The following is a 22,741-nucleotide window of genomic DNA, read 5'->3' as shown; positions in this document are numbered from 1 at the left end:
ATGGCAGGGGATTCAAACTAGATGATCTTTAAGGTCACTTCCAACCTAAACCATTCTGTGATTTTTATGTTGTAGAGCTCTTGATGGTCACTATGAGAAGTATCTGTCCTTACTGAAATACCTCAGTTGATAATCACCTATCTTTGAACTGAAAACACTGCACAGCACTGTTTTGATGACCAAACTCATGTCGCCTTCTACACATTTGCTGCTATTAAATAGTGTAATGTTAAAAGCCTAATGGAAAGCCAGAGAAGTAATTTAGATGGCAGATTGCTCCTCTGAGTTGATAAGCAGCCAGTGCAGACATAGTTACTTGTTTACTGTCTCTCATTTACAGAAGAGGTAGTGACCAGGGGGATGTGCACCCTCAGCTCCTTTTTTTCCCCTTCTAGAATTATTTTTCTCTGTTACCTTTGGGAAGTCTGTCCCTTTTGATGGTTTGAAAGGGAAATGTGGCTGAGTGCTGTAGTGACTATACAAGGAAAATAATATGATTATCATAGAATTATAGAACCCTCTTGGTTGGGAAAGACCTCTAAGGTCATTGAGTCCAACCATCAACCTAAGACCACCATGGCCAGTAAACCATGTCCCAAAGTGCCATATTTGTGTTTTTTGAACACCTGACCACTCTTGCAGTAAAGGAGTTCTTCCTAATATCCAACAATTTCAGTCCATTTCCTCTCATTCTATCACCTGATAGTGAAGAGAAGAGGCAAAAGTAAAGCTATGGTCTTTTTTACTTTATTTTTTCTATGCCCTGTATTATTAATTTTTTAATATGATACCTTCTCTCTTTTTCATCTGTCCTTAGGTGTTCTTTGCACTTATGCTGACACCTCTATTTAAAAAGTCAAAGCACGTGGGTATAGTGGAGTTCTTGGCCACGCTGGCTTTTGGTTTTGTGGGCCTGAATATTGTCCTGCTGGAAGATTTCCCTAAGTCTTTTGTGTGGATTCTCAGCCCCTTGTGTCAGTGCAGCTTCCTGCTTGGTATCGCCCAGGTAAGTAACCTTCTGCTCCTCGGATGATTGCAACCTCATCGTGCTCATGTGTCTTGCAGCATTTTGAAACAGTTCTTGATGTAGATAGACTTAAATATAGTTATTTTTTAATTAACTGTTGATGATGGAGGGGTGGGGTGAAACCAGCCCTATCTTAGCAGCTTCCCATGGCAATTTAACACCATACAGGATGCAGTGCACCATCCAGCAACTGTGAGTTCTTTGTGCTCGTTGCTGTGGTTTCAGTCACTTCTTCATTAATGACTTTTTTTTTTCCTTCTCCTGTTACTAAGTTTGCTTCAGTGCTGGTGTGTAATGTCTCCCTTGGTCTCTCTTGGCAGGTCATGCATCTAGAAGATTATGAGGATGGTGCAACGTTTTCAAATCTAACTCGTGGTCCTTACCCCCTCTTTATCTCTCTTATTTTGCTGGTGCTGGATAGCATATTTTATCTGCTCGTAGCTGTCTACCTTGATCAAGTTATCCCAGGTATGTTCAGGAGAACGAGTGAACTGAACTGTGCTAGCATCTCCAATTCCTGAAGTCCTGAGCCCCCAGGTTCCCCTGGTGGTTGACATTTTGTAGCATCATAGAATCATTTTGGTTGGAAGAGACCTTTACGTCCAACCTGGTCACCACTGACCCACATCCCTCAGCATGACATCTGCATGGCTTTTAAATCCATTCAGGGATGGGGACTCCACCACTTCCCTGTGCAGCCTGTTGCAATGTCTGACCAGGTCACCTCGGAACCATGTCCCTCAGCGCTGCATCTGCATGGCTTTTAAATCCATTCAGGGATGGGGACTCTACCACTTCCCTGTGCAGCCTGTTGCAATGTCTGACCAGGTCACCTCGGAACCATGTCCCTCAGTGCTGCATCTGCACGGCTTTTAAATCCATTCAGGGATGGGGACTCCACCACTTCCCTGTGCAGCCTGTTGCAATGTCTGACCAGGTCACCTCGGAACCATGTCCCTCAGCACTGCATCTGCATGGCTTTTAAATCCATTCAGGGATGGGGACTTTACCACTTCCCTGTGCAGCCTGTTGCAATGCCTGATCACTCTTTCAGTGAAGAAACTTCTAATATCCAGTCTGATAGCTAATTCTCTTTTTCCCATGGCTGTCCAGGGGAGTTTGGGCTGCGCCGCACGCCGTTTTTCTTCCTGAAGCCCTCATTTTGGTCGAAGCGCAGGAAAAATTACAAGGAGCTGTACGAGAGCAGCATCAATGGCAGCTTAAGTTTCAGTGAGATAGTGGAGCCTGTGCCTTCTGAATTTCAGGGGAAAGAAGCCATCAGGTATGATTCCTGCCCCTACCCCATGTGCAGGTTCACCTGGATTCTGAAACGTTTTCAACCTGTGGTTTGAAAAACCTCTCTTAGTTCTCCGCTGGTTGGATTCAAATAGCATATGGTATGCATTGCAGAGCCCTCCACACACACACACTTCTGGTAGCCCCATCATCAACGATGTGGATGCCCTCCACGGAGAAATCACTGAGCTCAAAGAGAAGGCTTTGTTTGTGGCTTCTGTTCCTTCAGCTGGTGTTCTCTCCTAACCAGCCGATATTTCCATCCCCTCTGTTTCACTGAGGCCACGAGAGGTGGAAGCGGTTGCAGATGTTACAATGTCTACACTTCTGGGAGGGTTTAGATTTTTGAGAAGAAAAAGCTGAATTCTAGGTTTGTGGGGAGGCTGTTGTGTCCTCTCAAAGACCAGAGGAGAACGTAGTGGTAGTTCTATCCATCTGCTGTATCTAAGAGGGTAAAGCCAAACTGAGAAATAGATGTCCAGGCTCTCATCTTCCATGCTGCCTTTTGTGTCACCTGCTGTCTTGCACCTGGGCTGTCATGTGTTTTTAGTGTCTCTCAGATACTGTTTCCAGTATCTTTTTAGCTCTCATTTCCATAATTTACCAGTGTCACATCCTGATGTGAGCTGGGGAACTGTATCTTCACTCCTGCTAGCTGGCTCCACTAGCCTCAAATAAGTATTTGAGCTCAGTGACCAGAACAAGTTTCATTATGTCCATGCTATCCATGTCTCTTTGGGCATCTGCCATAGGTTGAAGTGTCTAGTTTCAATCCTGATGTTCACATGAGAACATTGTGGCCATTTTTGCACTATTCATCCAATCTGGAGTCTTTCCACAGCGTCCCTCCACTGGCTTTCCATCATTTTCTCACTATTTTGTTGTCTTTACATATCCAGGCTTTGTTTTCTTTCATACCCAGTTCTCCTCCATGCAATTCACACCGGTTGGCACTCTCCATCCTCATTTTTCTAGGTGGCCAGGCTTCAAAAATGCATCCTTGACATGGTGCCTTCAGGCAAACTGGTCAGGTTTTTCCATTTTGAAAAGTGGGGCTGGAAGGAAGATTTTTTTATTTTATCCATCCTGGAGGGAGATGCCTGCTTTCTTTTGCCCATTTTTGATCAAGAGCTGTCAGTGATTACATCTTTGTTCTACTAACACCATTTCTCCTTATCATGTCTGTTCAGTCTTCTCTTGTATTGTGAAATTATCAGGGAGCAGCTGTTCCCTTTTCTGACTTGAGAAACCACTAGTGCATTGTTCTACCATGTGAAAGAAACAAAGATTTGGAATAATTCAGTCTGGCATCATAGGAAATACCTTAGAAGGTGACAAGGAAAAGCTTTCTGATACCAGAGTGGACATGGACTAAGTTTTGTGACAAGATGCCCTGTCTCTTAACTTATCTCCGTGGGTCTTAAATGTTTCTCGTGCCACTTGAGTGTGGTCGTCTTGTTGTGCTGACTGTTGCTCATTCACAATGACCTCTGAGGATCCTCCAAGAGTTGCTAAACTGACATGTCTTCTTTCAGAATCAGCTGTGTTCAGAAAACATTCAGGAAAAAGGGGGAAACTGTGGAGGCTCTCAGAAGTAAGAACATTTGAGCTTTTTAGCTGCTTGTCAGATGCAGAGGAGCAATAGCTGAATTGTTGAGTGGTCTTTTGTGTTTCAGTTTGGGCTTTTTTGGTTTCTTTGAGTGGGGTGGGACCTTGGAGCATGAATGCCAGAGGTGCTTGTGTGTGTCTCCTCTCACCACTTGGGCAGTAATCTTGTTTAAAATGGTGCCCCCCAAAAGAGGAGTCCTTCCAGTACTAAAGGTGTTGCTAACATTGTTCCAGTTGTTCCTCCTCTACCCCTGTCATTAGCGACAGAATCTTCCCTGCCCCATCTCCCTGATCTTTTTGTCTCGTCTCCATGTGTGGCTTTTTAAATGCAGCCACCCTGCAGCTGGTGCAGGGACTGTCCCAGCCCCAGGGTCCTGTGCCATGCCGGGTGTGGAGGTAAGGTGGCCCCCCTCAAGCAGAGCATAAATGCATACCCCATATGTCAGTATTTGAATTGTCCTCTGTGCTGGGAGCTGGCTCCGGGTGCCAGGAGCTCATGACTAACATCTGCTCTTTCTCTTGCGCCTGCCTGGGGGAGCAGATTTATCCTTTGACATCTATGAAGGTCAGATCACAGCTCTGCTCGGGCACAGTGGCACTGGGAAGACAACACTGATGAATATCCTGTGTGGGCTGTGTCCTCCCACAGATGGTGAGCTGCTGAGGGTAGGGGGAAGGGTGGTGCAGTATGAACAGTGTGGCCAGCAGGTTGAGAGAGGTTCTTCTTCACCTCTGTGCTGCCCTAGTGAGGCCACAGGTGGAGTACTGCGTCCAGTTCTGGGCTCCCCAGTTCAAGAGGGAAAGGGAGCTACTGGATAGAGTCCAGTGGGTGCTAGAAAGATGCTGAGGGGACTGAAGCATCTCTCTTACATGGAGAGGCTGAGAGAGCTGAGGCTGTTTAGCCTGGAAAAGAGCAGACTGAGAGGGGATCTTCTCAAGACATAGAAGTGTCTAAAGGGTGAAGGCCGTGTGTGTGGGGCTGGTCTCTTTTCAGTAGTGGTCAGTGGTGAGACAAAGAGAAATAGACACAAACACAGAAGGTTTTGCTTGAACTTCAGGAAAAACCTCTTTGCTGTGAGGGTGCTGGAGCCCTGAACCAGACCTCCCAGAGAGGTTGTGGAGCCTCCTTCTCTGAAGACTTTCAGAGCCCACATGGACAAGTTCTTGTGCAACCTGATGTAGGTGAACCTGCCTTAGCAGGGAAGTTGGAATAGGGGATCTCCAGAGGTCCCTTCCAACCCTCGCCATTCTGTGAGGCATAGAGCACCCCACTTTGGAAAACCAAAGCTGTTCACCCTTGTGGTTATTTTGGGACACACCAAATTTTCTGTGGATAATGTCTGAAAGAGTCCACTTTAGATTCTTGTCCGTGTTGTTGTGCTGTCTGGCTGGATAAGAAAACCCCCTCTCAGTTGACTGCTCCTGACTTTTCTTGTTAGGTTTTGTCTCTGTCTATGGGCACAAAGTCTCTGAAATCGATGAAATGCTTGAGGTGCGGCAGATCACGGGGGTGTGCCCCCAGTCTGACATACACTTTGATATCCTCACTGTGGAGGAGAACCTCTCCATCTTTGCTGCAATTAAAGGAATCCCTCAGAATGATCTGATACAAGAGGTGAGTCTACTGGGCACAGGTGTTGTCTTTTATTGGCTGAGAGAGTTGGGATTGTCCAGCTCGGAGAAGAGAGGGCTCCAAGCAGACCTTAGAGCAGCCTTTCAGGATTTGAAGAGGGCTGCTGGAGAGGGACTTTGTACAAATGTATGTACTGACAGGACAAGGGGTAATGGCTTCAAGAGATCAGGAAGAAATTCTTCCCCATGAGGATGGTAAGGCATTGAAGCAGGTTGCCCAGAGAAGCCGCGGAGGCTCCAACTCTGGAAGTATTCAAAGCCAGGTTGGATGGAGCCTTGCTCAATCAGAGAGGAGGGTAGAACTAGGTGAATAGAATGGAATAAAATAGAATAGAATTAACCAGGTTGGAAAAGACCTTTGAGATTGAGTCCAACCTATCATGCAACACTATCTAATCAACTAAACCGTGGCACCAAGCACCCCATCCAGTCTCTTCCTAAACACCTCCAGTGATATTGATTCCACCACCTCCCTGGGCAGCCCGTTCCAATGGCCAGTGATCTTTAAGGTCCTTTCCAACCCAAACCATTCTATGGTTCTGTACATTCATTTCACCTGTAGAGCACAAACTCCCTTGCATAGGTATTTCCTTCAGACCGGTTTGCAGGGGAATAACTTTACAGTGCAGGAGGCAAAGAGATACAGACAGATATTTACACAAAAATAAACTGCTGCTTTCCCTAGGAAAGCAAACCTCTCAAACCATTTAAAATCCATTTGTGTTTGAGCAAAGACACCTTTGAACTTCTGCAGCTTGCTGGAGCTGAGGTCCCTGCTCTGGCTGTAGAGGTTTGTTAGCAGAGTGAAAGAGGAATAGTTAATTTGAAGGTTAATTATTAGTCATCAATTAAAACAATAGATGATAGCATTTTATTTTTTTAATTGATTTATAAATGTGTTTATGTTTTAAAGGTGCAGAAAGTGTTGTTGGATTTGGATATGCAGCCTATCAGAGACAACCAAGCTAAAAAATTGAGTGGAGGGCAGAAGAGGAGGCTCTCGGTGGGAGTTGCTGTTCTTGGAAACCCAAAGGTATGTGTGATGGAGATGGCCCTGACTTAGTGTCACTTGTACACCTAAAGGCTGATGTCTGGGGCTCTTCAGTGTGGAAAAGAGAAGACTGAGAGGAGATCTTATTAACATTTATAAACATCTGAAGCACATGTGTCAAGGAGAAGGGGTCAATCTCTCTTCACTGGCATCCTGTGATGGGAAGAGGGGCAATGGGCACAAACTGGGACACAGGATGTTCCATCTTAGTATGAGGAGAAACTTCCTTATTGTGAGGGTCACAGAGCACTATAACAGGCTGCTCAGAGAAGTCATGGAGCCTCCTTCTCTAGAGACTTTCAAGACCTATCTGAGTGTGTTCCTGTGTGACCAGCCCTAGGTGAACCCGCTCTGGCAGGGGGGTTGGGCTCAACAAGCTCTGGGAGCTATCATTCTATGATTCCTTTGTCACAACCAACTAATGCAGCTAATACTATGTAATGTGCAGAAATTGTTACTTTGAGCATCCATTGATTATTGTTTCTTTGTGTATGGCTTAAGCAATTAAAATCTGAATGTTTATGCTTCAGGATGTTAGTGGCTTAGGTGATGGCAGCAGCTCTGGATTTATCTCTTGGGGAAACAAATAGCATGACAAATGTTGCGTCATTTCTGGCAGGTAACATTTAGGCCCCAACAATGAAACTGTCAGAGGCCGTCCTTGCAAAGCCATCCAGGCACTTGGAGCAGGGTTAGAGCCAGAGAGCTCTTTTGTGTTGCAGGTCTATTACTTCTGGCCCAGAAGAATGGGAACTGCTTTTAGATCTGCATTTCAAAATGATGTGTGTGACAGTTCAGTGGGATTTTAAAAGCATCTGTGTACATTTAACCATCCCTTACTTAAAGGAGACAACCCATAGCTACACATAATTGCATTAGAAGCAGAATAAACCAGGCTGTGGCACTAAGTGACTGTGTGACTCTTCCATTTGTCACAGCAGGAGATGACTTTGTTCAAAGCACAGTTGCATCTGGCTGCCTTCCTTGCTCTAAGAGGTATCCTGTGTGCTTCAAACACAGAGCCCAGTGTCTGCTCCTTAAGTGGGAGTTGCTGAGGTCAGTGCCTTGTCCCTGGCTTTGCAAACACTTCTGGGTTTTGCACCCAGGTTCTGCTGCTGGATGAGCCAACGGCTGGGATGGATCCGTGCTCACGGCACATCGTCTGGAACCTCCTGAAGAACAGGAAAGCAAATCATGTGACTGTCTTCAGCACCCACTTCATGGATGAGGCAGATATCCTTGCTGGTGAGTCCTGCCATCACCCCAGGGGCACTAGTCCAGGGGCAGTCCAAAGAAGAACAAAAAGTGATGTTTCTCTATTTCAGACTCTGATTTGAAATATATAATCAATTGGAACAGGTTGCCCAGGGAGGCTGTGGATGCCTGCTCCCTGGAGGTGCCCAAGACCAGGTTGGATGAAGCCTCAAGCAGCCTCGGCTGGTGGGAGGTGCCTTTGGTGGCAGTTGGAATTAGATGCTCATAGAATCATGATCTTTATGGTCCCTTCCAACCCAAACCATTCTATGATTTTTGGGGCAAACAATCTTCAGAGTCAAAAGGTCTTCTTGATTTATTTTGTTTGTTTCCAGATCGTAAGGCAGTGATCTCTCAGGGGATGTTAAAATGCCTTGGATCTTCTCTCTTTCTCAAGAGCAAATGGGGAATTGGCTACCGCCTGAGGTATTCTTTCTGTGTCCTGTTGTATGTCACCATGGATCTTTATTTGTTGTGAGAGAGTTCCCCAAAATGAGCCTTCTGTCATCTTCACACTTAGTGTTTGATGTGTTTCCTGATTCCTTATAGATTTAGATGAGATACAAGGAAGAATTTTTTTTACACTGAGGATGGTGAGATGCTGGCCCAGGTTGCTAGGTGGGGGGATCCCTAGAACCATTCCAGGTCAGGTTGTATGGGGCTCTCAACAACCTGCTCTAGCTGCAGCTGTCCCATCTGGGGTTGGACTAGATGACCTTTAGAGGGTCCTTCTACCCCGCACCATTGGGTGATGCTGTGCATCTGTGAGGAGAAAAGCAAGCTTTGAAAACTCAGTTTTTCTCTTCCTTGTGTGTTTCCTTAGCATGCACATCGATGCCTACTGCAACACAGAAGCCACCACCTCGCTGATAAGGCAGCACATCCCTGCAGCCAGCCTGATCCAGGAGAATGATGAGCAGCTTGTGTACACCCTGCCACTCAAGGACATGGACAAGTTTGCAGGTATTGATGTTTTGGTTGTGCTGCAGGGCTGAGTGGCTGTGGAAGAGAAATCCATCAGGCATGGCTGTCACCTGTAATCATTGTTACTTTTGTTGCTTCTGCCTTTGTGTGGCTTTACAGATATTCCTTCTTTGGCTGATGATCAGCCAGTAAGGTCTCTCTTGGGCATGCAAGGACCTTGTTGCCTCCTCCACAGGGGGACTGTGGTGTGTCACAGAGGGGTATGGGGACCTGACAGCAAGTGCTGGGGAGATGTTTTTAGCAGAAGAGTGAAGAGATCATTTTGTCCAAGAATCCTCTTGTCCTGCAGAAGCTTCATCTTCTGGAAGAGGTATCAATGAGCAGGGCTGGCCTCCAGCAGGAAGCCAGAAAGACCCCAAGTCCTACAAAAAACAGTTTGGGTTGGAAGGAACCTTAAAGGTCATCCAGTTCCAATCCCCCTGCCATGGGCAGGGACCATCAACTAGATCAGGTTGCTCAAAACCACATCCAACCTGACCTTGAACACTTCCAGGGAAGGGAAAATCCACAACCTTTATGGTCAACCTCTGCCAGTGTCTCAGCATCCTTACAGTGAAGGATTCTAAATCTGACCTTTCAGTTTCAGACCCCCTTCAAGCACTGAAAGGCCACCAGAAGGGCTCCTTGGAACCTTCTCTTCTCCAGGCTGAACAACCCCAACTTTCTCAGCTTGCTCTCATAGGAGAGGTGCTCCAGCCCCTTGATCATCTTTGTGGCCTTTCTCATCTTCAATCCTCCTGGTTGTCAGCTTCAGAGTACACTGCCTTAGTCCTCAGAGGATGGTGGAGCAGATGTGTTGGCTTCACTAGATGGCAGCAATTACCTGATGGGTCCTGCTCAGGGCTTCTTGTTCACCTCCCAGGGGAAAATGGGAGCAACAGAATGTCCTTAGAGCTCTGGGAAGGCTCAGGGAGAATCAGTACAGATGGGAATATGCAGCTCATAAGTGTTTTCTGTTTTTTTTTTTTTCCCCCACTCTTTAAGCAGTTAATTATTTATTAGCTTTACCTTCATCAGCCACTGCATGCACTTCTGAGACAGGAGTCTTTATACAAGGTTGAATCCATTCCCCTGAACTATTTTAAGAAGCAGCCAAGGTTAGGAATATGCCTCAGCTACTGGGGCAGAAGAAATCATGGAGATCTGAGGAACAGCACTGAGTGTCCAACTGCTCTTCCCATTTTCTGCATTTGTGCTTCCTTTCAGTGTGACCTTGGCTCTGAAGCTCCTGGTTTTGTCAAGTCTTTCACTTCATACAACTGGCAAGAGCCAAATAGTGGGTTTTATCCTAAGGTGCTAATAAATGCTCTCACTCTGAATGTAATGTTGGCCTCCAAGCTATCTTTTCTCTACAACTCCCTGAAAAGAGGTTGTAGCAAGGTGGAGTTGGTCTCATCTTCCTAGTAAAAAATGACAGAACAATTGGAGATGACCTCAGATTGCACCAGGGGCAGTTTAGGGTAGATATTAGAAGAAACTTCAATGAAAGGGTTCTCAACCACTGACGCAGGCTCCCTAGGGAGGTGGTTAAATCCACATCCCTGGAGGTGTTTAAACGAGGTAGCTATGGTGCTGAGTGACATATTTTAGCAGCAGGCTTGAAAGACTTAGAGAATTATTGGACTTGATCTTGAAAGTCTTTTCCAGCCAGAATGATTATATGTGTGCCACCCAGTTGCGTGTGCTGCCCAGTTGATCTATCTGTATAGATCTGGTTGCACATATATATATATGGGGGGGGCTTATATATGAGTGTGTGTATATATAAATAAAAAAGACACAGTGTTTTACTTTGTAAAATCTCTGTGTGGTGGTAGGGATCTAGGTAGAAGAGGCTGTGCTGCAGTCCCTGTGCAGGAGAGAGATTCTCGCAGCCAGCCAGAAGGCAGCTGCGAGCCCAGCAGTTTTAGGATGCTGAGGTGGTTAGCCTCAGGTAAACATTCAATATTTCCTCTAACCACAGAGGCTGAGAAGTTTGGTGCTACAAGGAGCTTCTTCCAACCTTGGTTCTGAAGTGACTTGCGTCTTCATAATTATGCAACCACATTTGCATGTTACCTGCTGTTCTCTACCATGCAGAAGGTTCTATGGATGCCTCTGGTCGGTTTGAAGATCTCCCAGGAGCTGGTGTCAGCCTGTTTTAGAGCAACCACAATGTCTCATTTCTGTCTCTAGGTTTGTTTTCTGACCTGGACACTCATTCCCATTTGGGAGTCATCACCTATGGCGTTTCCATGACGACACTGGAGGATGTCTACCTGAAACTGGAAGTTGAGGCAGAGATTGATCAAGCAGGTGGGGTGGACTGTGTCTGTTTTCCTGTTCTCATTCATATTTGATTTAGTGAATTAGTGTGGACTTGCCTATGTCACATCACTGCCAGGAGGAGTCTTGCTCTGGAGGTAGGAATGAAAACTCCTCTTGCAGAGCAGTGTGTCCAGCAGCCTGGGGCTCCTTTGATCTCAGGGTGTTCCAGGCTTCTGAAATAGTTCACATGAAAACCACACACAGAGAGCTGAGGCTGGAGTGATTCTGGGAGGATCCAGGGGAAAAGCTTTTTACCAGCTGTCTCTGCAGTAATTAATTTTTCATCCTGTATACTTACCTCTAACTTCTTTGCCCTTTTTATGGGCAGCTTTTTAAACTCTGCTTAATTGGAGCTGATTTTCAGGCAATGGTATATGCAGAGTATTAAATTTATCTCCAACCTTCTGCATGAACAATATTAGTGGCCAGCAATTAAGGCTGAAGTAGCTGGACTTGTCTCTCTTCCTCTCCTTTAAATTACTTTTCAATTCAAATTAACATTTGGGACCACTTCATATTACTCAGGAGTTCCTCTGATGTCAACTGAATAGTTTAAGCTTTCTTAATCTTTCTAGAGCTTTCTGTGTGACACAGACTAGTCAGCTACCCTGCTCTGCAAAGTTTTTGTGTGGGTGTTAGAGGGTTTAACAGCTGGTGCTGAATAATGCAGGTGCCTAAGTGGGCTAATGGAATGAAATTTGGGGAGATTTGCACCTTCTGAGTGGCAGAAATTTGCATCATTTTCCTTAAGTGTCTGCCAAAGGTCTCTGTCATTGAGAACTTTGGAGTAAATCAGAGGGATTGACATTGGGGTTAAGCTGAGAGACTGTCAGGCATTGTTACAAGCTGCTCAGGCAAGTGGTGGACTTGCCCTCCCTAGAGATGTCCAAAAAGAGGTGCAGACATGGTAATTTAGGACATGGTTTGGTGGTGGTGGGTTGATGGTTGGACTTGATGATCTTAGAGGTCTTCTATAACTGGGGTGAGATGGCTTCTGCAGTAGCAGTGGGCAGGAATCGATGGTCACCCAGCTTCCTCCATCCAGCCCTGCCATTTCCAACCACGTAGCTGTGGCAGAGCATCTCACTTGCAGAGTTTTCCTCCTCCCTCTCTCAGATTACAGCGTGTTCAATGCCCAGCAAGCACAGGATGAAATGGATACAAAGTCCCTCGATGACATGGAGCAGAGCCTCCTTATGCTGTCAGAGACAAAGGCCCCAGCCATGAGCAATGCATCCCTCTGGAAGAAGCAGGTTTCCACCATAGCCAAAGTTCATTTCCTTAGCCTGAAGAGGGAAAACAAGTGTGTGAGAGTTATGTAAGTATCAGAGCTTTCTCCTTTGTAGACACAATTCTCCTCCAGACCTGTTTGAATGACACCAGAGAGAGGGCAGAATGTGATTAATTTTCTTCCCAGAGTTGCATTTAAAAAAGACTAAGTCTGAAGGTGTTCCTCACTGTTGGATAGAAGCTTTTTGGGGGTGAGGAATGTAATTTGATAGCATGCACGTGAACTGGGGAGGCTTTCACTGAACTTTAATAAAACTGAAACTTTTATTTCTTTCAGGTTGTTGCTTTTTCTGATTTTTCTTGTAGTTCAGATTCTGTTGTTTTTCATACACCACGTCATCAAAAATTCTGTAGCTGCTATCAAACTTTCCCCAGATTTGTACTTGCTGAAGCCTGGAGAGGACTATCACAAATACAGGAGTCGCCTCCTGCTGCAGAACTCCACAGGTAGGAGAGCAGAGATGGGGTGGCTCCTGTCTCCACCTCTCCCTTTAACATAGTCACATGGTGGGGAAGGATGGTGTGTGATACTTTTGGAGCTGGGGACAATCTTGCTCATAGAAATTAACCCAAATGAAGAGTTCCAAGTACTCAGAGATGGGTGAGGGGCACCCATCCCTTGTGCTGTGGGCCTTGCTTCAGAGATGTTCCTCCTCTTCCTATGTCTGGTATCCTTGTCCTCACTGTGTCTTGAAACAGAAAGATGAAGGAGCTGGGAAGACCTTTAGGTACATCAACATTAAAATCCTCCTCCAAAACATATTGGAAAATGCCTTTTGTTTGTTTCAACTTAGGTTGTTTTACAGATGTGTAGCATCAACCCAAGCAAAAGAAATGAGCCTCTTTGAGCTGTTGGGAATTGGTGCTTGATACAACTTCATTTCTCCAGGCAGTGTGTCAAAGTGCTGCTGGTTTCCTGCTCTCTTAGCAATTCTCCGTGCAGCTGAAAGTTTGAGTACCCTGACAGTGCTTGTTGGCAGCTTCTCTTCCTCACTGCTGCATAAATCAATTACTTGGAGTATACAACCAAAAACTTGTCTTGAATTCTTTGAAAGCTGTGAGTGGGAAGCCAAAAACACATCCAGAACAGCAGAGGGCTTTTTGGTGGGCTTGTGCAAGGACTTGGTGATCTTTCATCACAAGAGTTGTATCAGTGAGAAAATACATCAATAATTGAGTGTAAAAGTACTCCAAGGGGGTGATGAGTAATCATGTTGTTTTCTCTGTCTTCCACCAGAATCAGATATCAATGACATTGTCCGCTCCCTTGGGAGCATGAACATACTCCTGGAGATGTTCAATGACAGTGATTATGTCTCTGCTGCCCCTCACAGTGCAGCTTTGAATGTGTTTGACCTTGAATCCAGGCAGGTAAGATGGGCAGATCAGCTTGGTTGTGTCCTAAAGAGGAGACCCATGGTGCATTGGGGGCTGGGTTTGTTGTACTCTGCCTAGAGGGAACATATTGAGTTACATGATCAATCTATGTCCTATCCTATTGCTTATACAAGAGGCCTGCAAAGATCCCCTGTATTAGCAGCATGGAAATGTTATCAAAATAAATGTTTTTGCAGATTGCATTGTGTTGGAGGGGACTCTCAAAGGTCTTATCTTGCCTAATCCTCCTGCAGTCAGCAGGGATTTCTTCTACTAGAGGCTGCCCAGGGCGACATTGAGTCTAATCTTGAACGTCTCCAGGGACAGGGCCTCAACCACATCCCTGGGCAACCTGTTCCAGTATTTCACCACTCTCACTGCACAGAACTTCCTCCTAATGTCCAACGTGAATCTACTCTGTTCCTGTTTCAAACTATAGCTCCTCATTCTATCCCTACAAGCCCTTCTTAACAGCCCTTCCTCGTTCTTCCTGTAGGTCCCCTTCAGATCCCCTACAGGTCCCCCTCACCTGTAAGGTCACCCCAAGAGCCTTCTATTCTCCAGGCTGAACACCCCCAATTCTTCCAGCCTGTCTTCACAGGAGAGGTGCTCCAGCCATAATGTTCATTATGCTCTTCCATAATAAGACTTGTGGTAGGCTAATAATAATTCCATCCCCTTTTCTTCCCTACCAAAGCCAAGAGAAATATTTCACTTCACAAGAGACCTGGCATAGGAATTGTTGGGGTTTTTCATACTTCTGTTGGCTGAGTGACACAATCTGATAGAAGTATAATTTTGTGGTACTCTGACTAAAGAAGAATGAGTTCCTTGCATTGTGTGTTCATTTCAGTATGGTCTGTGAAGGAGAGATTTGAATGTGGGGGTCATATTTGATCTCCAGCAAAGGAACTGCTTTGCAGGATGCCAGCCCTGTTCCCATTTTTATTCATTGCCAGGTGTTGACGCTGCAGCCAATAGCTCATGTGAAGCTTTGCCTGTCTGGTTTTCAAATGCGCCAGCAAGAGCATCCAAGTGCAGGGCATTGTGTGGGTTTTGTCTTTCAGCTTGTAATTGTCTGGAGCATCATTTGTCATCGTGTCACAGTGGCATCAAGCACTCTGGGAATTTATTCCTAAGAACTTCTCATCTATGAGCACCAATGTTTTCCTGAATTGGGTTTTATTATAGCCACTCTGAGCAGCCTAGAGCTTTCCTGCAAAGCAAACTCTATTATTCAAAGATTTTTTTCCCCAGTGTTCAGGAAGTCTGTAGGAGAACTCTCCCAGGGAGAGGGACTGCTTCCCAAGGCCTGGAATGATAGGACAAGAGGCAGTGATTTCAAACTAGAGAAGACTGGATATTAGGAATGAGCTCTTTAGCATGAGGGTGGTGGGACACTGGAACGGGTTACCAAGGGAGGTAGTTGGGGCCCTGGAGATACTCAAGATGAGGTTCAACAGGCAACCTCATGTGCTTGAGGATGTCCCTGCTGACTGCAGAGAAGTTTGGAGTGGAGGAGTTTTGGAGGTCCCTTCCAACCCAGACCAATCTATGATTACCCTGCATGCAGAAGAATTAACACAGCACCTCCTCTCCTCTCCAGAGCTATTTTTTCGCACTCGTGTTCAACAGCACCATGGTGCACTCCCTGCCTGTTCTGATGAACATTGTCAGCAACCTGCTTCTGCGCAACCTCAACGTGACTGAGAGCATTCACATCTGGAGCAACCCCTTTGTTCAGGTGAGGAGCACCTGGGGCTGCACAACAGAAAACACCTGAGGACACAGAGGGGTTGACAGCATCCCTGAGCTGAGGGGGGGAGGGGGCTGCAAAACCACACTGTAGATGGAGAGGCTGTTTGGGACTGGCTGCAGCAGCAAGTCTGTGCTCCACTCAGTGCGGTTAGGAAGCATTGGGTCCCAATAGCTCAAATCCACAGAGGAAGTCCTCGGTGGTATGGACCTTTGAGAAGTGTACTTGAAAGGTGCTGGGATTTTTTTGTTCTAGAGCTGGTGGAAGAGACTGCACAGAATCTGATTTGTATTTCAGAATCTTCCAGACACCATTTTCAGACTGGAGATCTATTTTGAAGCTGTGCTGCTGGGAATCATCATTACTGGAATGCCTCCCTACTTTGCCATGGACAATGCAGAAAACCATAAGGTAAACTCCCAGGTGTTGATTCAGAGGCTGCAGAAGAGTTTTGGCATCTGAGGGAAGTTTTTCAGAGGTGTTTCAAACAGCACCTTCTGCTGTGAGAGGTGTAGGGCACAGCAGCCTGGGTGTGACTGCTCTTGGCTGCTGCAGGTAGAGCGGATTTGGGACAAGCCCTTTTGCTTTCCATGGAAATGCCTTTCTGCTTCTTTGGCACTAACTGGGTGCCACCCTGTGGCCATGTCAGTGTTAAAAGCAGTGTGATAGAAGAGAAAAAAACTGATCCTGTCCACACTGGGCATGATGAACATCATGTTTATTTTAATAAACATTTAATTAGCACTGCATCTCCTTTCCCTGTGCAGATCAAAGCCTACACACAGCTGAAGATTGCAGGGCTTTATCCCTCTGCTTACTGGACTGGGCAGGCTGTTGTCGACCTCCCACTCTTCTTCTCCATCCTTGTCCTGATGATTGGTAGCCTCTTTGCCTTCCACTACGGTGTTTATTTCTATGTGGGCAAGTTCCTTGCCGTGGTGAGTCTGGAGCACATGTGGGGTTGGGAGAGCATGGTTAGGTTGGTTTCTACAAGTGTTTATTCTTAGGTGGTTTAGCAGAAACCTTTTCAACTGATCTTATCAGTTCTGATCAATACCTAAAGGGTGGGTGTCAGGAGCATGGGGCCAATGTTTTTTCAGTGGTGCCCAGTGACAGGACAACAGACAATGGGCAAAAACTTGCATGTAGGCAGTTCTATCTAAACATCAGGAGGAACTTCTTCACTTTGAGGGTGCTAGAGCACTGGAACAGGCTGCTCAGAGAGGTGGGAAAGTCTTCATCTCTGGAGTCATTCCAAACCTACCTGAACACTGTCCTGTGTAACCTGCTGTAGGTGATCCTGCTCTGGCAAGGGGGTTGGACTGGATGGTCTGCAGAGGTCCCTTCCAGTCCCCTTCATTCTGTGATATACACAAAAATGCCTGATTAAAACTGCTGCAATGGAAACTGCACCAAAGGCAAACTAGTACAACTTTTCATGGGCAAAACCATTCAGATTTTAGTTTCATAGAGAACTGGAATAAACTGGAGCTTTAAAATACCAGGGTCTTGCAAGGAAATGCTCAGCCCTTCCTTTCCCTGCTTGCTCAGGCTGCTGTGTGCTCTTTGCTGCCAGTTGATAATTACTCCATTTACATCGACACGCTGTGAACAACAAGGTTGCAGTGACTTTGAACACAGACCAGCTCTGCAATGAACTGCAGCATGTGATTACATTGAAGAGACTACAAGTCTTCATCTCTTTGATATTCAGAGCTGGCTTCCCTGAGATATTGGCAGTAATGGAGAAGAATCAGATTTTTCCAAGCTGTGTGGCCAGCAGCTCTGAGTTAATCAGGTTTGGGATGTGACCATTGTACTGCAGGGCTGGTTCTCTACTGGTTGTGGTGGGATGGAAGGATAAGGCTGAGAAGCCTCCTCCCTTCCCCCTTGTAAGGTAAAAGGGAAAAAAAATTGAAGGGAAAGGGAAAAAAAAACTCGCAAGCTGAATTAGCAAAGCAGTGGAGCTATATTTACAAAGCGATGTAGGGTTTGCAGGGGATTATTTACAAATTTACAATATCTACAATATATACAAAGATATACAACAGAGTAACACAGAAATGAGAGTGCCCCCCTCGGCAGAGAGGGGTCCCCCACCTCCGCTCTCCCCTCTCTTCCCCCCCTTTCCCCAGAATGGGATAGAAAGAGAAAGAGAAGAGAGGAAAAAAAAAGTTAGAAGCAGTTCGTGTTAATTGGAAGGGAGTTAGTATACAGGCCTGTTATCTGGTTTTCAAGGCCGAGGCGTTGGCAGAAAACCCAGGACAGAAAGCTGTTGCCTGAAGAAGAGGCGGAAGCAAGACTGACTGAGAAGTGCTGGAAATGTCCAGTATAGTCCCAGCTCAGAAGTGCTTCCTCCCACTCGTCCAATGAAATTAGTTTAGACTATTCCTTCCGTTTACCAACTTCCGTCCACCATATTCCCTTTCTTAAGGGGGCAACGTCAACCGGCCACAGTCCACCCCTTCTAAACAATTTCATTGGTTGTTCATACTGTCCATCTAATCCAAAACGATATTTACAGTTCGTGAGTAAAGTTCATAGTCCATTCCGGCTATGCTCAGATGTAGATGATTCAAAAGTCCAGGAAAATCAGAAAATGAGAAAAAATGGAAAACAGTTCATTTCTTCACCGACGAAGCGAAGAAAAGGGAAACAGGGAAATCTCAGGGTCTCTTAGTTGACTCAGGGCTCTCAGGGATCTCAGGGTTCGTGCACCGTAGATGTCTCGTTGGTTCTTCCTTTGGACGCGATGTAGCTGTACAGCAGTTCAAAGTTAACCTCTTTCAGCTAAAGTTAAATTTCTTTGTGGAATACACTGAATTTCACCATTCTCTTGCATTACCCAATAAGTGTGACCCGGACCTTCAGCTGAAACCACCCCTCGGACAGGTTTAGCCTCTCCTGAGGGTGAAAATACCCAAACAGTTTTACCTAACAAATTCTTTTCTCTAACAACAGGAACTCTATCACCTTCCACTTTCCGTAGCAAATCTGAATGTACAGGTCCAGCTCGGTTCACTGAACCTCTACTATTTACCAGCCAGGTTGCTTGTGCTAAATGTTTTTCCCAGTTTTTCAAAGATCCACCTCCCATGGCTTTGAGAGTGGTCTTCAACAAACCGTTGTAGCGTTCAATCTTCCCTGAAGCTGGTGCATAGTAGGGAATGTGGAATATCCACTCAATACCGTGCTCTTTTGCCCAGCTCTTTACAAGGTTGTTCTTGAAATGAGTTCCGTTGTCTGACTCAATCCTCTCTGGAGTTCCGTGTCTCCACAGGATTTGTCTCTCCAGACCGAGAATGGTGTTGCGTGCAGTTCCATGTGGAACTGGATAAGTTTCCAACCATCCAGTGTTTGCCTCTACCATAGTAAGCACGTATTGCTTACCAGAACGAGAACGTGGTAGAGTGATGTAGTCAATCTGCCAAGCTTCACCATACTTGTACTTGGACCACCTGTCACCATACCACAAGGGTTTAAGTCGTTTTGCCTGCTTAATAGCAGCACAAATGTCACAGTCATGGATGACTTGTGTGATAGCATCCATGGAAATGTCTATGGATCTGTCACGAGCCCATTGGTATGTTGCATCTCTGCCTTGATGTCCTGACGAATCGTGAGCCCACCGAGCTAAGAATATCTCCCCTCGGTGTTTCCAGTCGAGATCAAGATTAGAGTCCATGTCTACTTGAGAAACTCTTGCAGCTAGATCTGCCTGATGGTTGTGTTGTTGTTCCTCAGTAGCTTTGCTCTTAGGAATGTGAGCATCGATGTGTCTCACTTTCACTGGAATTCTCTCGATTCGATCAGCAATGTCCTGCCACAGGTCAGCTGCCCAAATGGGCTTTCCTTTTCTCTGCCAACCACTCTTCTTCCAGTTCTTTAGCCAACCCCATAGAGCATTGGCTACCATCCATGAGTCGGTGTAGAGATAAAGCTTTGGCCATCTCTCACGTTCAGCCACGTCGAGAGCTAGCTGGACAGCTTTTACCTCTGCGAACTGACTGGATTCTCCTTCTCCATCTCTCGCCTCTGCAACTCGGCGTGTTGGACTCCACACTGCAGACTTCCACCTTCGCTTGTTTCCAACAAGACGACAGGAACCGTCTGTGAACAAAGCGTATTTCTTTTCATCATCAGAAAGGTCATTGTAAGGAGGAGCTTCCTCAGCACGAGTTACTTTCTCCTCTGGAGGTTTAGCACAGTTGATGCCTTCAGGCCAACTTGAGATCACCTCCACTAGACCAGGTCTTTCAAGATTTCCCATTCGAGCTCTCTGTGTTATCAGAGCCATCCACTTGGACCAGGTTGAGTCTGTGGCATGATGTGGTGTGGATCCTTTGCCTTTGAACATCCAATTTAAAACTGGTAATCTGGGAGCTAGAAGAAGTTGTGATTCAGTTCCAATCACTTCAGAAGATGCTTTTACTCCTTCATAGGCAGCTAAGATTTCTTTCTCTGTTGGAGTATAGTTAGCCTCTGAACCTCTGTAACCTCGACTCCAGAAACCAAGAGGTCGTCCACGTGTCTCACCTGGAGCTTTTTGCCACAAGCACCAGGTTGGACCATTGTCACTCGCAGCCGTGTACAAAATGTTCTTAATGTCTGGACCATCTCGGACTGGTCCCAGACCCATTGCTTGAATTACCTCTTGCTTTATCTGGTCAAAGGCTGCTTGCTGTTCAGGTCCCCAGTGGAAATGGTTTCTCTTTCGAGTCACATCATACAGAGGTTTCACAATCTGACTGTATCCAGGAATGTGCAGTCTCCAAAATCCCACTATCCCCAAGAAACGTAGGGTCTCTTGCTTATTTGTGGGACTTGCCATGGTAGAGACTCTATTTACCACATCCACTGGAATGTGTCGGCGTCCATCCTGCCACTTCACTCCCAGAAATTGAATCTCTGTGGTAGGTCCTTTCACTTTGTCTCGCTTGATGGCAAAACCTGCATTCAGAAGAATGTCAATGATTTTGTTACCTTTCTCGAAGACTTCCTCAGCAGTTTTGCCCCAGACGATGATGTCATCGATGAACTGGATGTGTTCTGGAGCACCACCTTTCTCCAGAGCATCGTGGATCACTGCATGACAGATGCTTGAGCTGTGGATCCAGCCCATTGGCAGCCTGTTGAAAGTGTACTGGATTCCTCTCCAGGTGAAAGCAAACTGAGGCCTGCATTCCTCTGCTACGGGAATAGAGAAAAATGCATTAGCAATGTCTATGGTAGCATACCATTTGGCCTCTTTGGATTCCAGCTCATACTGTAGCTCCATCATGTCTGGCACTGCTGCACTCATGGGCGGTGTCACTTCATTTAGGGCTCGGTAGTCTACTGTCAGACGCCAGTCTCCATTCTGCTTCCGCACAGGCCACACTGGACTGTTGAAAGGCGAATGAGTTTTGCTGACGACTTTCTGACTTTCCAACTGACGAATCAGATTCTGAATGGGCAACAAAGAGTCACGGTTGGTTCTGTATTGCCTGTGATGCACAGTCTGAGAAGCAACCGGCAATTTAATGTCCTGTATCTTATGTTGTCCCACAACTGCAGATTCATCAGAAAGTTCGGGTCTGGCAGACAGCTTCAATTTTTGTCCATCAATTTCTATTGAAGCTACTCCAAAAGCCCATTTGTAACCTCTAGGGTCTTTGAAACGCCCTTCTCTCAGAAAATCAATTCCCAAAATACAAGGTGCATCAGGTCCGGTCACAACTGTATGCTTCCTCCATTGTTTACCAGTTAGACTTATATTAACCTCTACCTTACTTAACTCTTGAGATCCACCAGTGACTCCCAGAATAGTTATAGACTCCGATCCCTGATAATTTGATGGTATTATGGTGCACTGAGCTCCTGTGTCAACCAAGGCCCTGTACTTCCGAAATTGTGAAGTGCCAGGCCACTGGATGTACACATCCCAATAGATTCTGTTATCTCTGTTATCCCTCTCCTCCCCCTGGCGGGAGGCAGGGCACCCCTAGTTATGGGGAACATGCGCACATGTGCATTGCACATATTGTGCAGGGTTATAACTTTGCATGTTATAACTGGAGCCACTGTTGGAGCCATAAGAGTTGTTCTGGGGAACTGTGGAAGTAACAGCTACCCTTCTGGTATTGCTACCTTGGGTTCTGCCACTTTGCAATTCCCTCAGTCTCCTGAAAAGATTAGAAGTTGGTTGGCCATCCCAGCGGTTCATGTTCTCACCAAACTGATCACGCAGAGTTATCCAAATAGTTCTACGTGATTGCCTTGGTGGTCTGTTTTGGAATGACCTGTTTTGGAATGTCCTGTTTTGGAATGACCTCCTTGGAGGACGTGTATTCCTCACAGATGAAACTTGTACCCACCTGGAGGAAGAATTGAAGTTATCCTTCTGTGCCAATTGGTATATGGAATCTTTTAACTCTCTTATGCAATTCTGAATATCACCAGACATAGTTTTAATGGCCGAAACCAAAGAACCACGTGTCATGCTATCCTCCAATTGTCTCATTTGATCACTGAATTGGCCAACCGTGGGAGAAGCTCCACCATAACTTCTTGACACAATTCTGCTTGCCAGAATGTTTGCATAATTAGAAGGAGCAAGTTTGATGATCTTTTTAGCAAGACCAATACCCACAGGAATGTCATCAGGATTCAGAGTTTCATGTTCACCATAGAGTAGCTCTCTAACAGCAAATTCTCTCAAGCGCTTAATTCCCTCATCTATGGTAGTCCAGGGTTTAGGATTCCATGGAAGATCATCTCGGGAAGGGTATCTCAGGGCAACCGCTATTAAAAGGCGTATCCACAGATTAACCTTGCCGAGAGCTTCGCCTAGATGTCTATCTATTCCATTGTCCCTTGAGAGAGTTCCTAACTGAGCTGCTGACTTGTCTCCAACTGTTAGAGCTGAAGCACCTGTATCATAACACCTACTAAGCCAAGCTAGAACTGGCTCCTTATCTGCCCTGGTGAAATCTTTACGGACATTTCGCAATTCCTCCCGTGGTGACGAACAGTCCGTAATATCATCTTCATCTTCATCTCCCTGAATTCTTTGTCCGTAAAATCCTGCTGTCATTCTCCTAAGGATCTCTTTAAGCTGAGAACCACCTTTGCCAGCTGCCTTCCTAGCTTCATCTCTATCCTGCTTTGATCTCACTAG

At 45.9% G+C, this 22,741-nt stretch overlaps 1 protein-coding gene across 4 annotated transcripts in view; it reads left to right on the top strand.

Annotated features, from left to right (window-relative positions):
• Positions 1–22,741, top strand: part of ABCA5 (ATP binding cassette subfamily A member 5) — a 63,759-nt gene that overhangs the window by 25,409 nt on the left and 15,609 nt on the right. For all 4 annotated transcript variants that reach the window (XM_068151166.1, XM_068151167.1, XM_068151165.1 and 1 more), the window contains 17 exons: positions 818–1,006; positions 1,348–1,495; positions 2,141–2,309; positions 3,859–3,917; positions 4,473–4,583; positions 5,371–5,546; positions 6,477–6,596; positions 7,721–7,859; positions 8,204–8,294; positions 8,692–8,831; positions 11,028–11,147; positions 12,276–12,477; positions 12,727–12,896; positions 13,687–13,820; positions 15,433–15,570; positions 15,880–15,993; positions 16,350–16,520. In XM_068151166.1, coding sequence (XP_068007267.1) covers positions 818–1,006; positions 1,348–1,495; positions 2,141–2,309; positions 3,859–3,917; positions 4,473–4,583; positions 5,371–5,546; positions 6,477–6,596; positions 7,721–7,859; positions 8,204–8,294; positions 8,692–8,831; positions 11,028–11,147; positions 12,276–12,477; positions 12,727–12,896; positions 13,687–13,820; positions 15,433–15,570; positions 15,880–15,993; positions 16,350–16,520 — 2,391 coding nt within the window. The remainder of the gene's footprint in view (positions 1–817; positions 1,007–1,347; positions 1,496–2,140; positions 2,310–3,858; positions 3,918–4,472; positions 4,584–5,370; positions 5,547–6,476; positions 6,597–7,720; positions 7,860–8,203; positions 8,295–8,691; positions 8,832–11,027; positions 11,148–12,275; positions 12,478–12,726; positions 12,897–13,686; positions 13,821–15,432; positions 15,571–15,879; positions 15,994–16,349; positions 16,521–22,741) is intronic.

This window comes from Melanerpes formicivorus, unplaced genomic scaffold, assembly GCF_026170545.1.
Source record: "Melanerpes formicivorus ecotype bairdi unplaced genomic scaffold, bMelFor1.0.p_v2 SCAF_21, whole genome shotgun sequence".
NCBI lineage: Eukaryota > Metazoa > Chordata > Aves > Piciformes > Picidae > Melanerpes > Melanerpes formicivorus.
Note: the sequence above shows the minus strand (reverse complement) of the source record. Positions and strands in the feature narration are given on the sequence as shown.